Raw genomic sequence first — 27,433 nt, forward strand, 5'->3', positions numbered from 1 at the left:
TATACAACACAAAGGTTATTAACTTATTATTCCATAATATGGGGTTTAAAATACAACATCCAAAAAGTGTGTTTCAAGACACAACAGTGTTGGACTTCATGTCTTCATAGTACAATTGTACAAAGTACATTGTGTCTCACCGGTCCTATATTTCAACATACTTACCTTTTCTCCAAATGATTAAATACAGCCAGAATTTAAACAAACACAATAAATACAATCATCATTTTAATCTATCTTTTAAATACAAGAAGAATGTAGATAGAGGTATATAGCATGTCTTCAAAATCTAAAACCAACTTCGATTCTCCTTCAGATCATATTTCCGACCCGATTTTCCCATTAGAAGATGACGAGTCGGATAACAGGCTGACCACAGCATCATCACGCGGGTGCAAAGTCAAGGTTTCATTGTCTTCGACAACGCGATCAGTAACATTGTCATCATCATCAACTGAAATAAAGTGGACCCACTTCTTATCCTTCACGTGAATAATGGCCAGGTAGAGGATGAACCCGAGAACAAGAACTCCTCCGGTCACTAGAAATGTTCTTGCGGATGCCAGACACATAACAAGCACAAGTAAGAAGGCAGGAGGTACACACAGCAATGTTGCACCGAGTGTTTTGAGAGGAACTTTATAAGGTCTGTGAAGATCGGGTTTCTTTATTCTAAGTTTTATAAACGCTGCGAATTCAAACAGCATTCCAATTGCATAAAGAAAGTTGAGAAGTTCCAAGATTTCTTGAAAACTCATCCATGATAGAAAGATTACACCAGTTGCTGAGCATAATATGCTGATTGTAGGCGTCCCGAACCTTGATCTGATGAGAATTAGACATTTTAAGATAAGAAAACAAGAAATCTTGAACTATAGTCGAGATAAAACAATAAAGATTCAAACTTTGAAGACGCTTTAGTTTAACGGGCTATGGATATAAAGTTGCATATCATGCCAAAATGATATAAAATCAAATAACTTAAGTGAGAAAAATGAAATCTTGAAAAGATTCAAAATTTTAACTTTTAAAGATGTTTTAGCTTAACGAGCTAACGATATCATTTTATCAGGGGCGGACATACTTGAGAAGGAGGGGTAGCACACGCCACCCCTCAACTTTTCTGGCGAAGTAGAATTTTTTTTTGTTTTTGTTTTTTTATATTTTATGTATTATGCCTCAAAAAAATTTAAAACTCTAAAACTACACCTTTCAAAGTTTCATTAAAAACCTAAGATGGTTAAAAGCCTACTATTTAATTAAAATTTAAAAGTATATAACTTAAATAAAGAAACCAAGCCCAATTATATCGTTGATGAGATTTAGAATAGGTGTGGCAAATTTAACCCAAAAGTTTTAACCAGGCGCTGGCACGTGCGGAAACAGGTAACCCGGGCCGATACACGCGTAACGCGAAACCGAACCCGGGAAGCACGAGACGCTTAACCGGGCGCCTGGCAAAACAAGTTACTGGGCATCGGTACGCGCGAAACTGGTAACCCAGCGCAGGTACACGCGAATGGATAACATGGCACCGATACGAGCGCAGCGCAAAACCGGGTCCGGGACGCACAAAACACGTAATTTGTATGAGCGAAATGTGTTACCAGTACGTGTGTAATGCGTAACGGGCTACAGTACATGCGAAACCGGGTGCTCATACTCGCGAAACGGGTATAAAATCATTTTTCTTAATGTACGGTTAAAAAACAATTGTGCTACCCCTGAAATTGTCTAGATCTACCACTGCATGTTATATATTATGCCATAAATGATAGAATCAAACAATTAAGTAGTGATGAACAGAAATCTTGACCTGCAGTCGAGATAAAACTATAAAGACTTAAACTTTGAACTTTGAAAGACGTTTTAGCTTAACGGGCAACGGTTATCACATTATTTATCATGCCATAATGATATAAAATCAAACAATTAAGAGTGAAAAAGAAGGAATCTTGAACTAGAGTCAATATAAAACCATAAAGATTCAAACTTTGAACTTTAAAAGATGTTTTAGCTTAACGGGCAACGGATATTTTGTTATATATCATACAAAAATGATATAAAATTAAATAATTAAGTAGTGATGAACAAGAAATCTTGAACTACAGTCGAGATAAAATAATAAAGAGTTAACTTTGGAGTTGGGACCTCCAAGACGTTTTAGCTTAAAAGGTTATAGATATCGTGTTATATATAAATGCCAAAATGATATAAAATCAAACAGTTAAGTGGTAAGGGAAAAAAAATTAACTACAGCCAAGATGGAACTATAAAGATTCAATATTTTAACTTTGAAAGGCGATTTAGCTTAATGGGCTACGAATATGGTAGTAATGAACAAAACTTCATGAACTAAAGTCGAGATAAAACTAAGATTCAAAATTTAACTATGAATGAAAGTGCTTTAGCTTAATGAGCTATGGATATCACGCTAAATAGCATGTCAAAATGATATAAAGTCAAAACAATCAAGTAGCAATTAACAATATATCTTGAACTAGAGTCAAGATAGAACTAAAAAGATTCAAAATTTGAGCTTTGAAAAAAGTTTTAGCTTAACAGGCTATGGATGCCGCATCATATATCATACCAAATAAAATCAAGCAATTAAATAGCAATGAACAAAAAATCTTGAACTACAGTCAAAGACAAAAATTTTTAAAAATAATAATAATTTGAACTTTAAAAGACGATTTAGCTTAACGGGCTAAGAACATCGCATTGTATATCATGACAAACTGATATATAAACAAACAATTGAGTAGTAATCAACAAGAAATATCGAATACAGTCAATATAAAACTATAAAGATTGAAACTTTGAGCTTTGAAAACCATTTTAACTTAACGGCTATGGACATCAGTATATCACATTATGTATCATGCCAAACTGATACAAAATGAGACAAATAACTAGCAACAGACACATACCTTGAAGCAAATACAGAAGGAAGCATTCCCATTTCACTCATACCAAGAAGTTGAAAAGCATCACTACTCATTTCCGCTTCAAACAACCCTAAATTCGACATAGCAGAAGCCGCTTGAATCCACCATTTCAACCAAGACCCCCCAATCAACATCCCAACTTCAGCAAAATACCCATCACTCCAATCCCCATAATCCGACTCCAACGACCCCGTTCCCGCCAAAAGCGGGATCAAGTACGAACAAACAACGAGTATAACCGCACCATAAAGCGCCTTCGGAAACGTCCAACTCGGATCTTCAACCTCGCCCGCAAGCGTACTCGCTTTATCCCAATAGTTCAAGTTCCAAAACATACTATTGAAATACCCCCTCCATTCAACTTTCTTGAAATCAACCGAAACCCATCTTTTCAGTCGAATTCTGGGAATCGAAAGCAGACCCATTACCACAATTGGGAATAATGAGAAACCAGCAAGAACAACAGCAGATGTTCCAACAATATGAAGACCTCTATAGTTCAAATAAGTTAACAAAACAGTGATCCCTAACAGAACTGGAACCCTAGCATACAACTGGTCAAAAACTGGAATTGAATGCTTAAGATAATCAAGAAACAAAACAGGGTAAAATGCATTATCCATGACCCCACTAAACCACTTCCAAAACCCCTCTTGGAAACCCCAAAAAGGCCCAAAAGCTGATGAAATCCAGATAACATAGCCTCCATTTTCTGGGAAACTTGTGGCCAGTTCTGCTGTAACCAAGGCTTCTGGTATGCTCCAAAAGATAGGGAAAATCAAGAACCCTAACAGAGAAAGTAAAGCACCACCACCTGCTTTGACTGAGTCTTCAACACCAAATGGTCCACCTGAAACCTCATAGAAAATTAGGGCAATTAGAGGTAATAAAGATAGTTTAGGGTTTGATGATTTCTTGATCAAGATTGGATTTTTATTGCCACCCATCCAAGAAAGGATGAATCTTGATGATGGGTTAAAACAGGTTTATAATGTTCTTGATGGATGGGAAGATTTGTGATTAATGTTCATGGAATCAAGATATTTGTTTCTGACTGTTTCTTGGGATAATTAAGTTGATATGATTGACAAAATCTTCTCTCCCATATATTTGCAAGCCACGGCTATTATTTTTAAAATTTGTGACGTGTGAAAGTTATTATCTTGCTAAACTGAAGGATCTTGCTAGTATTTATATTTGATTTTGTTTGATTTCTTTGTTTTAAAGGTTTAGCTATATATGTTTGGGTTTTCTAACATGTACTCAAAGGACATATGTAAAAAGCATTTATTATGTGAATATTTTATCGGAAGTACAATTGCATATTAATTAAATCAATCTTACAATAATTATCATCTGTAGCTTTTTATTCTTCCCTTCTAAACTTTCCTTTCATTCATGATTATTAAATAGAATTTTTCTAATTCCTTCTAAAATTACTCTTTCATCACTTTTAATTTTCTACAATTTCTTTATAAGTATTCATATTAAACAACTTCAGTACATGTCCAGAGCGACATGCTTCTGATAATGCTAATAATGCTCAACAATTGACTAAAAAAAGAAAAATTAATATGCACAAGTGAAGTAGATTACAAACCCATCTTTCATTATAAATGCTTAAAATACTTATTCTTTTGTTATCTTATAATAATGAAATTATTTCTTTTTTTGATTTTTAAACTTTTATATTTTAATATTAAAAAGTCAGTGTTAGTTTGAATGTAAAAAAAATCACGTTCATATTTGAATATTTTTTATATATATAAATAAATAGAAACATGGTGGAAAATTAAAAGTGATAAAAGAGTAATTTTATAAGGAATTGAAAAAGTTCTATTTAATAGTCATGAATGAAAGAAAATTTAGTAGGAAAGAATAAAAGGCTAAATATGGTAATTATTGTAAGATTGATCTAATTAATATGCAATTGTACTTCTAATAAGAATATTCACATAATAAATGCTTCTTACATGTGCCCTTAGGACACATGTTAGAAAATCCCTGTATGTTTTAGGTCACATGGTTAAACCTGGGCAAATGTGTGTAATGTTGGTGTAGAGTAGGACTAGGAATATTTGTTGTTCAAAAAAAAATAACTATATGTTTTGGTTATTTAAACGATATAATATAGAATGTTTCATCAAATAAAAACAGTTCGTCACAATGGGTTCGGGTTATAACAAATTTGAGCGGAAATGAGTTTGGATAAAATGGCATGTTCTACAAAGTGTCACTTTGTTTCGTGTCCAAATGGGCTCGGGCTTAACCTTTTCTTGGATTGAAAAATATCAAAATGGGTCTCCCGCCATATTTATCTTCATGGCGGCGGCAGTGGTTGCAACTTCAACAATGGAGGCCTTGCTGACAATATAGTATGAGAAGTAGGGTTGTTCAAGAAGCTCGAGGCTCGAAGCTCGGGCTCGTGGCTCCCTCGATAAAAGCTCGAATAAAACTAGCTATAAAAAGTTAATTTAAGACATCCTGAGCTGATTTGGATCATTTTTGTAACCGAGCCAAAATCGACCTTGGCTCGGCTTGAGTAATGACTCGGCTCGTTGGCTCGATCTTAAGCTCCTTTTACTTCAAAATCGAGCTAGAGTCTAACTAAGTTGTCTCGTTTAATTTCGAGCCCGAGCTCGAAACCACCCTGGCTCGACTCGGGCTCGACTCGTGAACAGCCCTAATGAGAAGGCGACGACAATACTGACATAATTGAGAAAGTGATTGCGATGGCGGTTGTGGAGACGCGGGTGGTGGCATAGGAGGTTGTTTTGGTGTCATCAGCCGGTGTGTCAGCGATGACTTAGTTTAGGTGGTGGTGGTGGCGATGGTTGCATAGGTGACGATGGTGATTGTTTCGGTGCCAGCAGCGATCGATAGGTGGTGGTGATGAATAATGGTTGTGGGTGTTACTCGCCAACTTGGATCAATTTAAAGTTAGCAATTGTTCTAAAAGCAACCCATTCTTATTAATTAATTCTTATTAATTATGTATTTTGAGACGACCAAAATTGAACCAAAAGTAAATTTTTTTTACCCAAATCCACCCATCAATTGATGAAAAACATAGGCTCACTGTCTCAGTGAATCATGTTAATTAAGTTGATATCAGGAAGTACGTGTAATGAGTCATTGTTGTCTTGGCTCCAAACAAATGTCCCGAACCATCTCCATACAAAGTTACTTAAGTAACTAGTTTTGGATCATAGTCACGCATTATATATATATATATATATATATATATATATATAAGGCTAAGTATAAAATAAAAACCTACTTAAGTTGTGAAAACTCTAGAAACTCATTCTCAACTACATGTTTTTAATTAATGTTTAAATCTTGTAGTCCACAATTAAAGTGAATAAAAAATGTAAATATAAATATAATTTTTTCTCTCTACTGAAAACATATATAAAAATTAGTAAAAAAAATGTTAAAAAATAGCAAAACGTATATTTTTTTTTTGATGTTTCGATGTTTTGTATTAAATGCTACAACACATATTACATGTAACAAAAAAAAACGATGTTACATAGGGTTTTCGCGGGTTTTCACAACTCAAATGGGTTTTCATTTTAACTTTACCCTTTATATATATATATAGGAGGGTTATACTAAAAAGAAGTAGTTTTCTAGAAAGACTATGAATAAATCATAGTCATTGGATCATGTTAATCAAGGTTGAGATTTGTAATTACCAAAAACTATATAGTTTTCTAGAATTACTCTTTCACCATTATAACCGACATAGTTTCCTAAAATTATTCTTTCACCATAGGTTATAATACCACATGTCAAAAATTTATTTGTTCTTACCATTCCTAGGAAACTTCTTATTCTTATTTGAACCCTTTTCTATACACACACACACATACTAGTAGGTGTGCCCGAGCGTTGCGGCGGGGACACAACACGTATTCAGTCGGTATGATCTAGTTTGGGGTGGAGATGCTACAGAAATTCGATGACACTGGTACGGTTCATGACTATATCGTAGTTCTCTATAGGTCAATTCAATAGATCTTAATGGAGGTTTAGTAAAAACAAGACAAATGAGACAAAGAGAGTGAGAAGTGTTTAAGGTCAACACAAGACAATTTGCAAGACGTTATTCGTTTATGTCAATCATATTGCGATATACCGTAGAGTAATCTGTTAGTTTCCTTAATTTTTTATTTATTTTATAGTTTTATTTAAATTAATGTTTTCGAGTTAATAGCGTTAGTGTGTCATAAGCGTGACATACTTAATCAAATAACAATAATAATATTAATATTTAAAATAGTTATACTAATAATACTAATACTATTGATTACAATGAAAACAATAATAGAAATATCATAAGTTTGTAAATAATAAAAATACCATTAATAATAATTTTAACCAATAACAACAACATACACTTTACTAAGTTTTAATTACTAATAAATATTATAAATAAATTCTAATGAAAACAACAACAGAAATCTAAATATTTATAAATATGAATTAATTTAATTAATATTCAAATAATGCATTCCTTGATATTCATGTTATTCCGAAAGTTTTTACCACTATTGATTATTTAATTTGTTTTAATCATTAAAAGGTCAGCAATTGCAGCCAATTCCACTATACTAAAGAAGTGAAAGTTGAAAAAAAAAGTAAATTGTGATAGGTTGTTTCTAAGATAAATATATCAACTAATGCTTAGAACTATAAGAAAATATAACGGTCTATTATGGTACCTTAAAAAAACAACCCATTTCAACCAACTATACTGGCTATAACATGTTTTGACCCTGAGTTAAATTGATACATTTTTAAGACTGTCGCGTGTTGCAGCGGGGATACAACGAGAATTTGGTTTGTGGCACGTCGATATGAGTTTTTTTTTAAATGGCAAGAGATTAGATGACTAAAAAGTCCTATTATAGAATCCACCTAGCGGGTAGTAAACTTGGTTTTGAATAAAATTCATATAAGAATATAGATATTTAGGGTCGCAACCGGGGGGGGGGGGGGTCGTTAGGGGCTTGGTTTGTTATGGTACGTTATTATTGTATATAAAATTGTGGTAATAAGTAAAAATAATATATTGTGTTATATATTAATTATCGAGCCGAGGTAGCGAGTTAAACATAGAGTTGTGCAAAAAAACCAGTAAAATGCGAAAATCGAACTTGAAAAAACCAAACCAAATGGTAAATTCGGTTATCTGATCGATTTCTAATCGTATCCATATTGTGAATTTAGTTATGTTTGGTGACTGGTTCCACAAATCTTTATGCCCGGTTTAATTAAATAACCAAGTTATAACCGGTTTAAGCGGAAAATGAACCGAATAAATCTAATCAAATGAAACAAAAAGTGCCGAATAAACCGATATCTTGTTTATAGAAGTCCTTAACTTACTAACACTTTGTTCCTCACAAAGACATAGTCATCTAGTCTCGGGCATGTGGTGATGACCCTGACAAAAAAAATGAAAACTTAAAAAGAATGAACTTACATATACATTCAAAGTGAAAGCAAATAATATTTTTATTATATTTGTTTCTCCATCCATGGCCTCATTATCGCAATTTGCCAACCTTTACCCGCCTACACTCTTTAGGCCAAAGCCCCGCATCATAATCATAGCAAACGAATGCATTTAGTTACCAAGTTAGCAATTTACCACCGCTATCCAAATTAAGTCGCTAAAAAAATAAAAAAAAAATACATTACAATTAATTGCTGAAAGTACGATCCATGAAATCAGGTATACAATTGATACAATTTGGTAATTTGGAACGTGAATTTGATGCGAAATTGAATACCTGGATAATGGCGGTTGTAGAAGAAAACAATTAGAAGTCAAAGGAACGACAATTGGGAGATGAAATAGGGGTTGCGACCTGAAAAGTGTAGGGATTGAAACGGAATGTAGGCTTATAAAGTGACACCGGTTGTTCGCATTCATCTTGATATGTCTAAAGCACGGAACTGATTGCCTGGACCGTCTTATTACATTACATAACCGAAGTGAAATTGATGGTCGTCGGAGTAAGATCGGTAACATGCATTAGGCCTTTGTTGGAGCGTTAATGTACATTTAATTTTAAGGTGTCTTAAGGAGAGAGAATGTGAAGTTGAAAAGATGTCTATATGCATTATAATGTAATATATACATATATATATATATATATATATATATGTAATTATGAACTTCTCGTCAAGACTCGTAGTTACTATTCATTTTAAATTAACATGTTCTAAAATTACTTGTTAGCTCAAACACACTCCCACATAACTATTCAGTTATTAACATTGTTTTCTGAAACAGTATTGAAACGATATACAGATTGGAGTTTTACATCTTACTTTATATGTTTGCTAAATATCTGAAATACCCTTCATGTATCCCACACTTTGCTGGCGTTGCTTTGATATTATTATTGTGATCATCTCACACCGATGCCACTCAAGTTTAAAAGTTGTGAACTTATATATGTATATGTGGCATTTTTGGGCAAATTTGGGTTTTGGAGATTGTTGCCTTAATCAACTTTGACTTTCTTTATTATGTTTGACCTTTTGTGAGTGAAAATTGACCAGAATATTAGTTGGTGACACAATGCTACTTAAGACACCTTGTAATTTTACTTACTATTACTGGTGAGTTTGGTGATAAAATAAAACCAACAAATTGTGGTTAATTGGAAGTTAGGAGCAATCTTATTACTAAATATGAACTTTGGAACAATTTTACTATAAATAAAGTTTATGGTGTTAGAAGAGTATTGGTGATGACGCATCATCATCATCATCATCATCATTTAACTTTATAAAACCAGAGAGGATGGGCCAACGGAAATTGTTAATTCTAGCATGAACTAATACGGATGTTTTAGTAACTGTGTATAAGAAAGTTAATTTTTTCACATTAATATTTTGAAGAAGATAATAAGAACCATTTCAATACTTTACGTTCGTCATATTAGGCCTTGACTCAGATTGGTAAAGCCGCACGTTTCGGTTACGCTATTAGCCTCAACCGAATAAATCAATCGGTAATTAATTAGTTAGTTTGGTTAGTTTGTCGGCCGTCTGTTTGGTTCAGTTAATAACGAAAACCAAATTTTGGGCTAAATTTTTTTTCTTTGTAAGACATGAAATGGAGGTATAAATGCATGAAATGCAGGTATAAAAGCTATAAATATATGAAAAAATGAATGGTTGGTTAATTTTGGTTAACCGAGGGTACCAAAAAAATGATAACCGATTTTCTGTCAATTCAGTTTTCGGTTTATGGTTAATTCCGGTTCGCTTTGCCGGTTTTCGGTTCGGTTTGGTTAATTTTTTGGTTAACCGAGGGTACTAAAAAAAACTAATAACTGATTTTCAGTTAACTTGGTTTAGGTTAATTTTGGTTTGGTTTCGTTGGTTTTCGGTTCGATTGATTTCAGTCAAATGGTTTTTGGTCATTTTTGGTTCTGTTTCATTGGTTTTCGATTCGATTAATTTTGGTTCCGTTCCATCGGTTTCAATTTATTGCTCGCCCTATATATGCTTGTTAGGTTGTACACAGCACGTATGCATCGGCTTTTGAGACCAAAATGCTTACAGCGCCTGATGCTTCTACTTTTGATGTAGTTTCATTATATATTATGTTAGTTTGATCTGTTTCTGATTTTGTGTTCACTGAATGTTGCAGATTATTATGGTTTTCTTGATTGATTGAGACAATGATTTTCTTGATTATTTTGATTGCTTCTGCAGAAACCGGAATATCTGACCAGCACAAAGTGGTCAAAAATGATGACCGGACAATCGTTTTGACACATCACAAGAACCAGAAACGAAAATTTCCCAAACTTAAATATGCAAAACAACAGTAAGACAAACACATCGGACTCCTACTGATCTCAAAACAGCCCCGAAAGAGAACTAAAACTAATGCAAAAGTTGCAAACTTGTATAGAAAATCTTGAAAAATCCCAATTTATTTACTATTTTTCTTGATCAAATACTTAATTCTGAAGCTACATACTGTTTTTCTAATTTGCTAAATCAGAACACAAAGTAAACATGGTGCTATACGGTATTGGCAGCATCGAATCATTTGACTCGCCACGTTTAAAGCTCAGCCTTGCGGTTCTCATGAAAAGAAAGCTTGACTTCATTCGAGAAATTGAAGTTTTTGATTCAATCATTTTGTTGACCGAGTCAAAGGTCATGGAGGATATTATAACCAGGGGTGCAATCGTGACTATCAAGATCGGCGTCAAGTCAACGAAGGATCCAACAAAATGGACAAAAACTGGTAAAACTTTTAAAAATGCTTGGAAGAGTTTTCGGTTTGGTTTTGTTTCAAAGAGTCCTTGTCGGAATCTTTCTTGGTTTTGGTACCTTTAGAATGATACCCTATAAACTTGTGTCTTTGAAATGTTATAGGATCTCATGGTTTTAGTTGACTTTAGTTTGTAATGATAGTTGAACTTATATTGTGATTTAAGGTTGGCCCGGAAACCATTACTGGCTTGGTTGAGTGCTTCTTAGCCGCTATATTTGGTTGGTCGGTGACCGGTGATTAGACCGGTTTTTTAAAATTCATTTGTTTATTCTTTTCAAAATCGTATTTTACTAATTCATTTACTATGAACTCTATAAACCGGTTATTTTTTATTCCATGTTTTGTTAACATTACAAATATAATTTGAGAGAGCTTAATCGGATCTAGATCTTAAGATGACATCGATGATTTCGTATACGATAACGATTGATTACGTTAACTGTGTGTAGTGTGTGCGTTGAGACTGAATTCGGGCAGAGTAACGAGAGGGAAACTGGAATAATAGGAACTGTTACATTAATGAATAGTTACAGGGGTATAAATAGGAGATGACCTCATTCGTTAAGATACCTTAATGAATGGGTCATTCGTTACATTAACCTAACGAATAAACAACTTATTCGTTAATACATTTATCATAGCGAATAGCCTTCATTCGTTATGTTCCATTCGTTAATCTTGGTTAACGAATGGAGCTTACATTATACGAATGTGACACATTCGTTACGGGGTAACGAATGTGCCTTACAATTAGGCGAATGAGCATATTTACAATAAACCCCCTATAAACTAAAACTATTACATTAAAACCCTGATAAAGACCGAGACGTACAAAACATGTATCAACAAACTCCCCATCGTCTCGAGCTCTTTATCTTCATCTCTGGAACATCTTTGTCTTCCAATCCGCACAACTGTGAATCTTGTATGCATAACAAACACGAACCACTTTCTGAAATTGCATAGCAAGTTCATAGTCCCTTACGTTAGCAAATCTGATCTGACTTGTAAATAAGGCATCGTTGTCAGACTTAGATAAGTTAACCGACCACATCAGATCAATCACACGAATAGTCTTCGTGTTTGACCCAGAGCCAAATACAATAATCGCTTCACTCGTTTTATTATCATAATACCAGTAATTAAACGACGTGAACAGATTCCTTAAACGAATAAGTTTTTAAACCTGATTCGTTAAATTAATAAACCTGATTCGTCAAGATTTTAAACGAATAAGGACTCTCATTCGTTAAAACTTTAACGAAAACCTTAACTCTCTTATTCGTTAAAATGTACAACGAATAATAGAATCATTCGTTAAATTCTTAATGAATAATACATTAAACTTATTCGATTCATTAAACTGTTTTAAACGAATGTGTTGGCGCATTTTGTGACCGTCGCTATGCAATTCTGATCAGCGGAAACGAAGTACGAAGTTAGAACAACTTCACCATAGGCGAAGTTATAACAACTTCGCCATAGGCGAAGTTGTAACAACTTCTGCCATATGCGAAGTTAGAACAACTTCGCCATAGGCGAAGTTATAACAACTTCGCCTACTGGCCCAAGCCCAAGCCCGCGAAGTTGTTTGGTCTATATATATATGTGTCTTGTTTAGGTTTGAGTATCCAGAAAATTAGAGTATTGTGTGTTCAGTTCAAGTAGCTAGAGAGAAACAGAGAGGCAGAGTCGTGTGGAACGACCCGAGGTAGAGCTCACCTCGGGTCGGCCGTGTCTTTGTTTTTGTTCGTTTTGTAACATGGTTTGGTTATGATATAAAAGATCTGCAGATGTGTTTATCCCATTCGTGTGTTTGTTCGTGTATGTGTTTGTGTGTAATCGTGTTCTTCGTCTTCTAGACCATAAACGAGTCTAGGAGGATTCCGCACTCCTAGACCTCGTGCGGATCTCGTATCGATCGGCGACGCCCCCGGGGGACTTACAAGTGGTATCAGAGCCTTAGGCTCTTATGCTATGGTTCGAGATCTGCGTTTTGGTGTTTCTGGCACGTTTCTTATGCGTTTTTGGCCGAACAGCCGCCGCAGGCGAAGTTATGGGGTTCAGGCGAAGTTGTCGCTTAAATTTTAGGGTTTAGGCGAAGTTATCAGTCAGGCGAAGTTATGGACAGGCGAAGTTGACTTTTAGGCGAAGTTGACTTTAGGCGAAGTTAAAAAAAAAATAAAAAATAAAAAAAATAAAAAAATAAAAAAATTTAAAAAAATAAATTTGTTTGGAGTTTTCGTCTGTATGGCCAGGTGTACACGATTATTGTGAGACCGAAGACGTTGTTCCGTCAACGAGTGAAACTTGTTATCTCTTGGTCTTACGTGTGAACAAATACGTGTCAACTCTGGATTTGGAGTTGAGGTTGTGAATGAGATATTGATTGAAACTGGATATTGACACATATTTGGGTGTTTGTGGGCAATGAAATAGTTGTTGTTCGAGGTTGACCAACTGAAGAAAGTCAAATTGAACTGAAGGTTTTCTTCATTACTGGATTGCGGTCAGAGCATATTATTTATGTTATTTTCAAGGCGTTCGAGAATTGGATCCTGAAACGTGATGCTTATTTATTAAAGTGAAAATTCTGGAACAAGTTGGATTTAATCGGGAATTAAAGTGTTTATGTTCTTGATCGTTATCCCTGGTGATTGAAGATGCTTCAGATTAATTAATGGTCATGTGTGTTAGATTCTGTCAAGGTGGTTTTGTGATGAAATTGATCACTTGATGTTGAGTAGTTGAAGATTAAACCTTATCGTATGCCGACATGTTGGTGAAGTTGTGGAGGGAGCCCAACTTCACGTGTTGGTGAAGTTAGAAGAACTTCACGTGTTGGTGAAGTCAGAAGGACTCACGTGATTGGTTGAGATGATCATTTAGGCACGGGGATGCATGCATTTCAAAGACCTCAATCTATATAGTCGGAGAAGCTTACACTGAAGGGGAGATCTGATATGGAAGACGTTGGGTGATTGGTAGATTTGTGAAGCTACAAGACAGTTTCAGACACGGCTGGTTGAAGCGCAAACAGAAGATCATCAGTTAAGAGGGAGTCTGTTGGTGCATGTTTTGTAGCAGATGATCTTTTGTTTTTGTTAGAATTGAGAGCAACGGTCAAAGGGGAGTCTGTTGGTGCATTTTGTGACCGTCGCTATGCAATTCTGATCAGCGGAAACGAAGTGCGAAGTTAGAACAACTTCGCCATAGGCGAAGTTGTAACAACTTCGCCATAGGCGAAGTTGTAACAACTTCCGCCTATGGCGAAGTAGTTCTAACTTCGCCTATGGCAGAAGTTGTTACAACTTCGCCTATGGTGAAGTTGTTATAACTTCGCCTATGGTGAAGTTGTTCTAACTTCGTACTTCGTTTCCGCTGATCAGAATTGCATAGCGACGGTCACAAAATGCACCAACAGACTCCCCTTTGACCGTTGCTCTCAATTCTAACAAACACAAAAGATCATCTGTTACAAAACATGCACCAACAGACTCCCTCTTAACTGATGATCTTCTGTTTGCGCTTCAACCAGCCGTGTCTGAAACTGTCTTGTAGCTTCACAAATCTACCAATCACCCAGCGTCTTCCATATCAGATCTCCCCTTACTGGCCCAAGCCCAAGCCCGCGAACTTGTTTGGTCTATATATATATGTGTCTTGTTTAGGTTTGAGTATCCAGAAAATTAGAGTATTGTGTGTTCAGTTCAAGTAGCTAGAGAGAAACAGAGAGGCAGAGTCGTGTGGAACGACCCGAGGTAGAGCTCACCTCGGGTCGGCCGTGTCTTTGTTTTTGTTCGTTTTGTAACATGGTTTGGTTATGATATAAAAGATCTGCAGATGTGTTTATTCCATTCGTGTGTTTGTTCGTGTATGTGTTTGTGTGTAATCGTGTTCTTCGTCTTCTACACCATAAACGAGTCTAGGAGGATTCCGCACTCCTAGACCTCGTGCGGATCTCGTATCGATCGGCGACGCCCCGGGGGGACTTACAGAATGTCTTCCATTCGTTAGGTACAATGGAAGCGAATATCTTTATAACGAATGAGAAACTCATTCGTTATGTTTAAATAACGAATGGCTTTACATACGTTAACACAAATAACGAATCACCAAAATCCTTAGCGAATGAGATAAAAATCTCATTAAGGAATTAAATAAGATTAAAATCCAATTAGGGTTTTAATCAAATAATTAAAAATCAATCAAATCCAATTTAGGGTTTTGATTTTATACATTAAAAATACCCGATCAACCAAGGATCGGTAAGACTTAAATTAAACGGATTTCTACGTTAAATTTCAACTAATACCAATTGAAAATACATTAAGCACGATTAACTTAAAAATTTTGGGGTATCAAATTCTTCGTATTGTTTTGGATTACTTGCCAGCTTGATAAATCGAAAATAAAGCAGAAAAAAATAAAATCTTTTTGTACTTTTGAAATATTAACAAACAAAAATAAAGAAGTAAGACTAACTAATAAAGGAGTACATATTTTTGTGAGTCGAGCAGGGAATTATATTGACCAAAATTTCCGTCCATAGCAGGTTAATTATTCTGACAGGTGTTAAGTCGATTATTGGTATTGTTTATCCACTTAAATCTTCGAACAAATATTTCAGAACTTTCGGTGATATCTATTAATTTGTTCAATTAAGCACAAATATCGGAAAGAATTAGTTCAAATATTGATTCAAGCGTAGTTTGATTTTATTGGTATTGTTTATCCACTTAAATCTTCGAACGATGTCTATTAATTTGTTCAATTAAGCCCAAATATCAGAAAGAATTAGTTCAAATATTGATTCAAGCGTAGTTTGATTTTATTGGTATTGTTTATCCACTTAAATCTTCGAACGATGTCTATTAATTTGTTCAATTAAGCCCAAATATCGGAAAGAATTAGTTCAAATCTTGATTCAAGCGTAGTTTGATTTTATCAAAATCACCCCAACTTGACTTAAACCTTAGAACCAATTTGATGAAAATGATTATTTTTAAGTAATCATAGTCCGTAATCCCCACTACAAGATATATCCCCGTTATCAAGCAATACCCTAAGGTCCATTCCATGGATGAGTATGCACGATTTCATCTGTCGATTTATAGACATTGTGTCCCTTGTGGTCCGTTTCTTAATGGTAATAAGACGCGAGCAAGGGGACAATGTATGTCTCACAGCGTGGTTTGATCAAGTCTGTAATTCATTTGTACACGAAGTATTTTTTGCGATCAAGTTTAGAGACTTAAGCAGTTACACTGCGGGTTCGCTTTTACAAGCATTTTTAATATTCATCGAAATGAATACCATATGTAAACCGCATAAAGACCCAATGAAATCCGGAACCTTAAAGCATCCCATCAATACATGATTTAAGGCCACAAGACCATACATCGTTGAAGTGTTAACCACCAACTAGATACTTTTGCTAAAATTGTTTTCAAATTGATCAGAAGGCTTGAGTATGACCGGTTTATTACATTTCTGCCATCAATATCAAGACCTTTTATAGAACTAATCTCCTAGAGTATTTAGCAATTTATGTTTATATCACTTACTAATCCATACTTGTTTGTTAAAAGACCTACCAATACATCAATGCAATTAAGCACACAGTCTTTTATTACTTACTTTTTACTGGACTTAGGAGCAAATGATCAATGTAATATCATTTTCCCTTCTTGCTTCAAAACTCATTTTGAGGAGCATTTTTCATTGTTTATGGATTTTCAATATTTGAATGTTTTTGAAGTTTTTAATTTTCTCTGTACAAACTGAAAACACAATATTTTTGGATTTTATATTTTTCTCCCCCTAAAAACAACAAAAATTGAACTAAAACAAGAAAACATAATAAATTGATTTAACCAAGCTTTTGAATATCTTTCAAAGTTTTTAAACCATTTATACCCAGAAAATATTGAAAACGTGTTTTGTCAAACGCTTTGGTATAAAGGTCAGCATTTTGAAAATCCGTGTGAATTTTATCAATTGAAATTAATTTCTTTTCAAAGCAATCACGTATAAAGTGATAACGGATTTCAATGTGTTTGGTTTTCGAATGGTGAACCGGATTTTTGGTGATAGATATAGCGGCCGAATTGTAAATAAAAATAGGAGTAGTAAGAAACTTCAAACAGTAATCCCGTAAGTGTTGCTGGATCCAGAGAACTTGTGAACAGCAACTCGAGGCCGCCACATACTCCGCTTCGGCTGTTAAAGTTGAGACCGTTGTCTGCTTCTTACACTGCTAGGAAACAAGCCGGTTTCCTAAGAACTGGCAACCCGCTGTTGTTGACTTGAAATTGATCTTGCATCCTCCATAGTCCGAATCAGTAAAAGCGGTGAGATCAAACTTATCGTCCTTGGGGTACCACAACCCGATGTCTGGATTTCCCCTCAGATACTGTAAGATACGCTTTACTGCTGCCAGATGAGTCACTCGGGGACTCGATTGGTACCTGGCACGCAAACAAAGAGCAAACATGATATCAGGTCGAGATGCAGTCAAATACGTAAGAGATCTAATCATAGCTCTATATAGGGTTGGATCTACGGTATCCTCCAATTCATCCAGTGATAAATTGTAACCCACGGGAATAGGTGTCGAAGGAATTTTGCCATCGAATATCTTGAATCGGCTCAAGTCATCGTTCAAGTATTTGGTCTAATGGATAAAGATCCCGGAATCAGACTGGTGAACTTGCAATCCTAAGAAAAAGTTCATCTCTCCCATCGAGCTCATATCAAATTTGGTTTGCATCGTCATCTCGAAATCTTTACACAGGCTGTCATTCGTCAAACCAAAAATGATGTCGTCCACATAGATTTGGACGAGGAGCAGATCATCACCCCAAGGAGCAGATACACATTCTAAAACTTCCATCTTTCTTCTTTACGAACAATACCGGTGCTCCCCAAGGAAAATAACTAGGACGAATGAATCCTTATCTAACAACTCCTATTACTGGTTAGATAATTCTTGCATTTCAGTGGGTGCCAGCCGGTAAGGTGCCTTAGCAATGGGGGCTGATCCTGGGATTAAGTCAATACGAAATTCAACCTGTCGGTTCGGTGGTAATCCAGGTAAATCGTCGGGAAAGACATCAGGGTATTCACGTACAACGGGAATCTCTTCTATGCGTTTCTCATCAGGATTCTTTATAGTCACGTTTGCCAAAAATGCTATACAACCTTGGCGTAAACATTTCAACACTTTAAGATGAGACATGAGAGGTAATATCGAACCGGACTTCTCTCCTTGTACCACAATCATCTCACCATTCGAAATGGGAATTTTAATTGTCTTGTCGTTACACACAATCTCTGCCTTATTCTTGGTTAACCAATCCATGCCGACAATAACATCAAAACTTCCTAACTCTACCGGGAGTAGGTCAATAAGGAATGGGTGGTCATTAAGAATAATGGAACAGTTTTGGATTATTTGGTTGACAGTTATAGAGTTACCGTTAGCGAGTCTATAGTATAGGGGATTTGTTAATTCACTAACTGGCATATTTCCCAGGGATACAAAGCTAGAGGAAACGAAACTTCTATCGGCACCAGTATCAAATAATACAGAAGCATACTGATCAGAAACAACAAATGTACCTGTTACCACGTTCGGGTCTTGTCGTGCTTCTCCAGACCCGATAACGAACGCGCGTCCTCTAGACGCACCAGACGTCGATGCTTGGTTTGGTCTAGTAACTGCTCTTGTATTCAACTTGGGGCAGTTTCTTCTAATATGTTCTGTACTGCCACATTCATAACAGGCACGGTAGGTTGTTGCGGTTGAAGTTTGTTGGATAGGTTGTTGGCGGATTGGTTGAGGTCTAGGAAGTTGTGGACGACGAGGTTGAGTTGCTTGGGTTGGTCGGCTCACAATTTCTGCACCCGCTCTGCAATTAGGGGCATAATGCCCAGTTCTTCCACATTTTTGGCATACCGGCAATCTGCACTCTCCAACATGATGGTAATTACATCTGTCACACTTTGGCAAGGGTCCCTTGTACCTGTCTTGCTTCGTATCTGAACCGGTTATAGCATAATTTCTTATTGTCGGACATGCACGCTTGCTTGATTGTCCTCCTTATGATCTCGTCTTGTAGTCGGTTCGTTTCATATCCACTGATTCTCTGGTCATTCTCAATACACCACTTCTTACTAAATCAAAAGTCACAATACCAGCCTAAGTCACGGCATTCTCGAACGATGTGTGACCCACGGAGTTCACCAAACTCCTCACTTCCGGGGCTAAACCCCAAATATAACGTTCAACTCGTTTGTCCTCGGGAGTTACTAACCATGGTACTAGGCGAGCCAGTTCATTGAAGCGGTTGGTATACCCCAGATGATCCGCTCCTTTCATTTCCAGACTCCAGAGTTCGTGTTCTAACATTTGTATTTCGTTCTTTGGACAGAAATGTTCCAGTATCAGTGTTTTAAGTTCGGCCCAAGTCATATGATTAACCGTATCTTGCCCTCTTATCTGGACAGTAGTGTTCCACCATATCAAAGCGTGATCCGTAAAAGTAGAAGCAACATACTTGACAATGTTTTTTGGTGGACAAATGCTGATATTGAGGACAGATTCAGTCTTTTCGATCCATTTAATCAGCCCGTTTGGCCCTTCAGTGCCCTTGAAATCAATCGGTTTACAGGCCATGAAGTTTTTGATAGAATATTCCCTTCGAGGGGGATTAGGGTTGTTATTGTTATTGTTTGGTTTCGGTAGAGGATTATTGTTATTGACATTATTTACATCAGGTGGGGGATTATTTGCATTGGTAGGGGCGTTTGTATTAGGTGGGGGATTGTTATTTGTAACTGTTTCAGTGTTGGTTGGGGGAGCATTATTAATCGGTTGTTGGTTTGTTTGTATATTGGCATTAACACCAGCAGTTACTTGTGTTACAATAAGTGGTATTGTTGCCTGCATTTGCCGAGCAATCATCTCGGCTATTTCTGCCTCAGTCATGGGGGTTGCTTTCTTTGGAGCCATTCTATAATGATAAACAAATATAAGCCAATTAATACTAATTCCAGACTACAGCACTGAGTAATAATAATCACAATAAATGTTGTATAGGTAAACCAGATAACATACTGACATTTCACAAATTATTCTGTACATTGATAATAAAAGGTACATAGGCTTAGCCTGATAAAGGCCAGTGCTTGCATGTATATATCAAAATATGTCACTAAGTGACTGTTAGACTTAACCCTGTAAAGGTCAGTGCTTGTGATAATGTATAAAATTGTGCCCCATGTTAACATAACATACTACTATATACATACATGGAGTATCAAAAGATCATGTACACATATCTGTAACATTCTGCATCTATCCATACAAACGATAGACTAACCACAAACATAAAAACAACAACACTGTAATCACCCAGTAACAATTCCACAGTCGAACTGTCACCCTATCCAAACACCAACGGTGGTAGGCATCGGATTGCTGCAAATTCTATACTATCTGATGTAACGTCGATAAGCACTGGGTCACGTCCCTCCTTTCCTGGTTAATGTTATCTATGGCTATCGAGTGGTCTACCACACGGTCAGTCAAGACCACCATCCAGGAGTTGTTTCCTGTGTTTGGGAAATCAGGGCGAGGAGTAGGTATACTCAACGAACGGGAAGATGAATTATCCGCCCTAGGACGTGAAGGTCCTCCCTGGTAGTGGGTAGATCTAAATGGAATCGAGGTAGGGTCAATCGGGGTTACCCGAATACGGGCAGTCTGTCGGACTCACGCAGTAGCTGAAGTCGTCGGCGACAGGTGAATAGGTGGAGTGGGTGATCTGGCTACTCTTGCAGGTGAACGATACTGACTGTTAACTTCGTTTTGATCCCTGCGTGGTGACCTGGGTGGATAACTATCGCATCTGTAGCCGGACAGATCAGGCACATTTCTGGGTAGCTCTCTACAAATAACTTCTTCTTCCACTTCTTCCTCCTCCTCTTCCGGTTCGTCTTCTGGGTTCTCCTCTTCTGGATCCTCCTCTTCTGGATCCTCCTCGGATTCCTCTTCTGGATCCTCCTCTTCCGTAATCCCGCAAGTGTTGCTGGATCCAGAGAACTTGTGAACAGCAACTCGAGGCTGCCACATACTCCGCTTCGGCTGTTGAAGTTGAGACCGTTGTCTGCTTCTTACACTGCTAGGAAACAAGCCGGTTTCCTAAGAATTGACAACCCGCTGTTGTAGACTTGAAATTGATCTTGCATCCTCCAAAGTCCGACTCAGTAAAAGCGGTGAGATCAAACTTATCGTCCTTGGGGTACCACAACCCGATGTCTGGATTTCCCCTCAGATAATGTAAGATACGCTTTACTGCCGCCAGATGAGTCACTCGGGGACTCGATTGGTACCTGGCACGCAAACAAACAGCAAACATGATATCAGGTCGAGATGCAGTCAAATACGTAAGAGATCCGATCATAGCTCTATATAGGGTTGGATCTACGGTATCCTCCAATTCACCCGGTGATAAATTGTGACCCACGGGAATAGGTGTCGAAGGAATTTTGCCATCGAATATCGTGAATCGGCTCAAGACATCGTTCACGTATTTGGTCTGATGGATAAAGATCCCGGAATCAGACTGGTGAACTTGCAATCCTAAGAAAAAGTTCATCTCTCCCATCGAGCTCATATCGAATTTGGTTTGCATCGTCATCTCGAAATCTTTACACAGGCTGTCGTTCGTCGAACCAAAAATGATGTCGTCCACATAGATTTGGACAATGGGCAGATCATCACCCACGTTCTTATAAAACAAAGTACAATCCACAGTTCCCCTCGTGAATCCACTTTCAATCAGATGGTCAGCCAACGTGCTGTACCAGGCTCTCGGGGCCTGATGTAAACCATAAAGAGCCTTGTTTAATCGATAAACACGCTCTGGAAAGTTCGGATCCTCGAAATCGGGAGGCTGCTTCACGTATACTTCTTCATGAATAGCTCCGTTTAAGAACGCCGATTTCACATCCATCTGATAAACCTTGAAATTTTTATAGGCTGCATAGGCAAGAAAAATACGTATAGCCTCCAGTCGTGCCACAAGAGCATATACTTCAGTGTAATCTATGCCTTCTTGTTGATTGTAACCAAGAACGACCAATTGGCCTTATTTCTCACGATTACCCCGCGATCATCCTTTTTGCACTTAAAAACCCATTTTGTCGGTATAGCCTTTTTCACACGGTCGGGTTTATCAATTAATTCCCATACACACAGTCGAATAAACTGTTGCAGCTCCTCCTGCATCGCCTCCACCGAAGATGGTTCCTCGAGTGCCATCGTGACACTTGTCGGTTCAATCTGTGAAAGAAAGCAGGTGTATTGTGCAATACTAAGGATACCCGAAGAGTGCAAATCCGCATAAGCACAAACTATCGAATCCTCAATAGGATATAAGTTACACTCAACTTGTTCATCACATACATTAGCTAATTGGTGTCTTATACGAACCCCATCGTTCACATCACCAATTATCTGTTCCTGCGGATGATTAGAATGAATCCTTAAGGAAGGATTAGCAGGTACAGATATGTTATCACCCAAATTGGTGATAATTTCCTCTACCGTGTCTAAAGAGACAGCTGGAGAGTCATCATCAATTAGAATAGGCTCGTTTGTGACTATAGCTTCATCTAGTGGAACAAACGATGAATCAACAAAATCAGCTTCATCGGAAGACTCGGATACATCGTTCGATGTCTCTGACACGTTAGGAGAATCATTCACATCAACAGACAAAGAACTAGGAATTTAAAGACATTTTTCTTCCAAATAAGATCGAATAAAATCTTCAGATATTTCTTCAACTGTTGGCGTAAACAATTAAATAAACCGTCGTAATCAAACATCCAATCGGGACCCTTGCCTGTAGGTGGAGTGTTATAGCTTTGGCAATCAACATGGTACCACTCTTCCACACAACCCGAAGAGATATTGAAGATCCGCTTCTTCGGAGAATTGTATCCCAAGAAATAACCCTCAAATGTCTTTTCTTCAAATATACCGGCATCTCTCTTCAAAATAATACAAGGACACCCAAATGGTTCCAAATACTTTAGATTAGGTTTACGATTATTCAGAAGTTCGTAACTTGTCTTCATGAACTTCTTTACTGTTAGTACACGATTCAGCGTGTAGCACGCTGTATTCACAGCTTCATTCTAGAACTGAACGGGAAGCTTAAAATCAGCAAGCATCGTTCGCGCATCTTCGATCAACGTACGATTATTTCTTTCAGATACACCGTTTTGTTGAGGAACATACGGCGCACTAAATTCATGATGAATTCCCTTCTGTATGCAGAAGAAATCCAACACATTATTCCTAAATTCAGTTCCATTATCACTACGAATTCGTCTCACTTTCAGTTTGTAAAGTGATTCGATCTTCGTGATAAGATTCTGAATTAACACAGAAGTCTGATCTTTAGATCCCATAAATAACACCCAAGAATATCGTGAAAAATCATCAGTCACGACTAAGCAATAAAAATCACCCGCGATGCTAGCACGATTCATAGGACCAAATAAATCCATATGAAGTCGTTCTAGGGGTGTAATAATCGAATTAATCGATTTACACGGGTGTGACTTCTTCTATTGTTTTCCCTTCTTGCAAGAGACGCAGTGAATATTAAAAATGAAGTTTTTAAGGGTTACACCATCTACCAAGTCATTGGAAACCAAACGATTCATTTTGCGCACATGGATGTGTCCCATACGTCGATGCCAAAGTATCGTATCTTTCTCCGTGGCTTTGGAGATAAAACACGTTTTTGAAGGAGAAACGTTTACATTAAGATTCATGTCTAGGACATAAATATCATTCGATCGAGGTGATCTCATGACAATCATTTCTTCAGGAATTGTGTATCCCGGTTGAAGGATAACACATTCCTTGTCTGTGAAAACTATGGTATATTTGTCACACCCCGACTAGCACAATGCGGAAGCGTAAAACGGGAATGCAACAGACACCTCAGGTATCAACACATTGTTTATAAAGAAACATCACAAACTAATTTACAATATATTACAATTCATTGTTCTATCATTGTTTTACAGTCTAGGTGATACAAATCAAACTAGTTCGTTAACTATACGATCTTACTACTAACTTCCTTGCTTCTATTCACATAGCATCAACCACACACCTTGGGCAAATAACAGATCACCAAATCATTCCGATTTAGGTACACCTGAAAAGAAGTTTAAAACGGGTCAACTACTAGAGTTGGTGAGTTTCACGAGTTTCAAGAATACAGTAATGAGTATTCACAAGTTAACACTTGTATTTATGAAATAAGTATGTATTTATGTATATGATGTAATTATGCTAAGCTACAGTGAAGCCTTGCCTGTATGTGCTGCGTGCATCCATTTCCCACGCTCAATCAACCACTGTGGCTCCCCTTCCGCCCACAACATTCCCCGATAACTATGTCTAACACTACATAGCCTGTTTGTATAAATATGATCATGTGAAAACAGCGCTATGTGACACGGCAACCAGGCCGATTCCGTTTGGGTTTGTCAAACCAATAGTACTATTCACAAGCCACCGGCTCGAAGTTAATCACTGTGATCGTGGGGACTTTCGTGTGTTAGCACTTAGATAATTCACATCAATACATGTTTCAGGTATGTATATGTAATCAAACATGCTTTTCACCCCAAAAGTTCGTAAAACTGTTTAAAGAGTGGGGTCATGAAACTCACGGTTTAGTAGATAATCAGTACTGTATCAGCTCGTGGTTTGTTCGGTCCGCTATCAGTAGTTCCTATAATCAATATTATAATAATATTAATATTTTAATATTATTATAATCTCAATACTAAACTGGGCTGTATAACTAATCTAGGTGTAGTTGGAACGCCCCGAAAGTGGTAATAGGCTTAGGTTGTGATGTTGTTCAATGTCTAATACTTAAAACTGAACTTGGCTCAGATTCCCGTTTTCCTAGCTGGGCCAAGTTGTTCGTTTATGCATTCAGAAAACAGCTATGGGAAAATAAGATTGGGTAAATGTATTGGTTAATAAAATGATTAAGTTATAAAGAAGGATCACATACCAGGGTCCCGGATTAGCCACGGGGCCCGTTTCCGTTTATTCAGTTTGATTTAAGAAGAAACGCGCACAATCAATCCGGATTGTCCAGGTTTCTCATAGAAAAGTTCGTTTTTACTTAAATAGTCCAAAAATATGATTTTTGATTACTCTTGGTGTTTTGATATTCCTCGCAGGTTCGTTAATCGCGAATTTGCCGGTTTTTATGAAAACTAAATTTGTTTAATCTTTAAATTAGCATAATTAATTAACCGTTAATTGTAAAATTATGAAAATCTAGACACTTATCAATTAAAATATGTAGATTTTTATAAAAATATTTCTGGAATTATTTACTGATTTATTAATTTATAAAATTCATTTTATCAGCTATATTTCGCCGGAAAATCGTCCGTTTACCCCAAACAATTTCTAAAAATTCCAAAAATATTCCTGAATACTCAAATCATGTCCCAAAACAACCTGTATCAATTCCATAATGTAAAAAGCTCGTTCAATATTCTTTTCGGCCCAAATTCGGCTATAAAAATTCACACGAACGCATATACACAAAATACCTTTAGACTTCTCCAAATGATCCCAAAATTCATATGTGATCAAAATGAATCAAATATGAATTCCCAGAAAAATTTCATAATTTTTGAAGTATTTTAGCTATTTTTCCCAAATAAACGTCCCAATTCGGTAATAATTTTCCAAATATTCTAGGATGGTCAAAAAATTACCAAATTTAAACAGGGACTCAATGACATGGTCCCTGATGTCCCTGAAAAATTTCAAGGCCTAATAATATGCACATCACAACCTTAACCTAAACAGCCCGTAAGCGAGTGTTTCGGCATTACCTTAGCGGTTTTGGTTCGTTTCCGCCTTTCTAATCAACTTTTAAAGCTCTTGTGCTCCTATAAAGGCTAGATACAAGTACTATATCACAAACCAAGCAGGTTTCATCAATAGAACAGCCCTTTAACTTTGGGTTTCGGCTAGTGCACAAAAACGAACTTTTGAACCGTAAAAACGCCATTTCAACCCTTTAATCCGTGTTTATGGCCAAAAAAGATCATGATTCTGATTTGAAACTAGGTTTAACATCAAAGTATGTTTTTGAATGATTTTTGAGAGTTTTACATGGTTAACTATGATTTTTAACAATCAAGACATGTTTATATGTTGTTAAACGAGTTTAAACGAATCAAAAATCGATTAATCATAAGGTTTTTACCCAGTTTTCTTGCTGATTTTGGCTGGAGAAGAAGAATTCCAGAAGTTTGTATGTGAAAATATGTGTAAAAATATCTAAAAACTAGTTTATATGTGAAAGAAAAAAGAAAGGGGGTGGGGTGCTGGCCGATAGGAACTTCATGGGCTCATTTTGGGCCCATTTTGGCCCAAGTTTCTGATTTTTCAAGCCCAAATACGAAAAGCCCAGTCCAAATTTAGTTCGGGTTCGGTTTTTGGCGCGAAAAACTTATCGGGTGCGTTAAACAGCGCGAAAACGAGTGTTTTTCGGCTAGTTTTGTGTAAAATTATAAAAACATACTATATGTTTGTAAAAATCAAAAATATTTTCACGGATCGCTTAAAACATTTCAAATAAGTGTTTGGTAAGTCTTTTTCGGCTTAACGGATGATATAATGCTTGGTTTGTAACTATCTTTCGCGTTTAAATCTATAGCGGGTAGTTAAACGAGCATGTTTTCGTTTAACTTGTTTGTTATCAAACTAAAGCCATATTACTAATATTTTAGCTTGTATAGATAGTATATCACTTATAGATGACCCCTAGGATTTCTGGGTCATAACCTGACTCGTTCAGTTAATCGTTCGTTTGTTACGCAAAAGGCGTTTATTTGCTTAATCGGTAAATACGTACTAAGGTGTACCTTGTTTTGGCTCAAATGTCACAATATTGTTTATCACAAATTTGTGAAATGCTCAAAAAATTGTGATTCACTTTTTCACAATAATTTACTTTTTCAAACGTCACTTTCCCATTTGAAACTTCACCTTCCTTTGTTATCATCCCACCGTTGTTACCAGCAAACG

The 27,433-nt window shown here is 36.6% G+C and overlaps 1 protein-coding gene and 1 pseudogene across 1 annotated transcript; one reads left to right on the top strand and one right to left on the bottom strand.

Moving 5' to 3' along the window:
* Nucleotides 1-275: 275 nt before the first annotated feature.
* On the bottom strand, nt 276-3,914 carry LOC143610820 (putative polyamine transporter At3g19553). The gene is made up of 2 exons (XM_077085192.1): nt 2,934-3,914; nt 276-825 (listed from the first exon to the last, which is right to left on the bottom strand). Exons 1-2 carry the CDS (start codon nt 3,896-3,898, stop codon nt 318-320), a joined length of 1,473 nt encoding a protein of 490 aa, XP_076941307.1. The 5' UTR covers nt 3,899-3,914; the 3' UTR covers nt 276-317.
* Nucleotides 3,915-10,663: 6,749 nt separating this feature from the next.
* Nucleotides 10,664-11,466, top strand: LOC143610825 (protein SENSITIVITY TO RED LIGHT REDUCED 1-like; annotated as a pseudogene).
* The last annotated feature ends 15,967 nt before the right edge of the window (nt 11,467-27,433 follow it).

The sequence above is a fragment of the Bidens hawaiensis genome, unplaced genomic scaffold (genome assembly GCF_021521415.1).
Source record: "Bidens hawaiensis isolate Kalapana, Puna unplaced genomic scaffold, B.hawaiensis_p1.1 tig00028284_1, whole genome shotgun sequence".
Classification (NCBI taxonomy): domain Eukaryota; kingdom Viridiplantae; phylum Streptophyta; class Magnoliopsida; order Asterales; family Asteraceae; genus Bidens; species Bidens hawaiensis.

Bases quoted from the DNA above. Each gene is read 5' to 3' on its own strand.
- LOC143610820 (XM_077085192.1), bottom strand. From the start codon at position 3,898: ATGGGTGGCAATAAAAATCCAATCTTGATCAAGAAATCATCAAACCCT. The intron at 826-2,933 runs GTATGTGTCTGT...AATTCTCATCAG, and splicing joins CCTTCTGTATTTGCTTCAAG to ATCAAGGTTCGGGACGCCTA.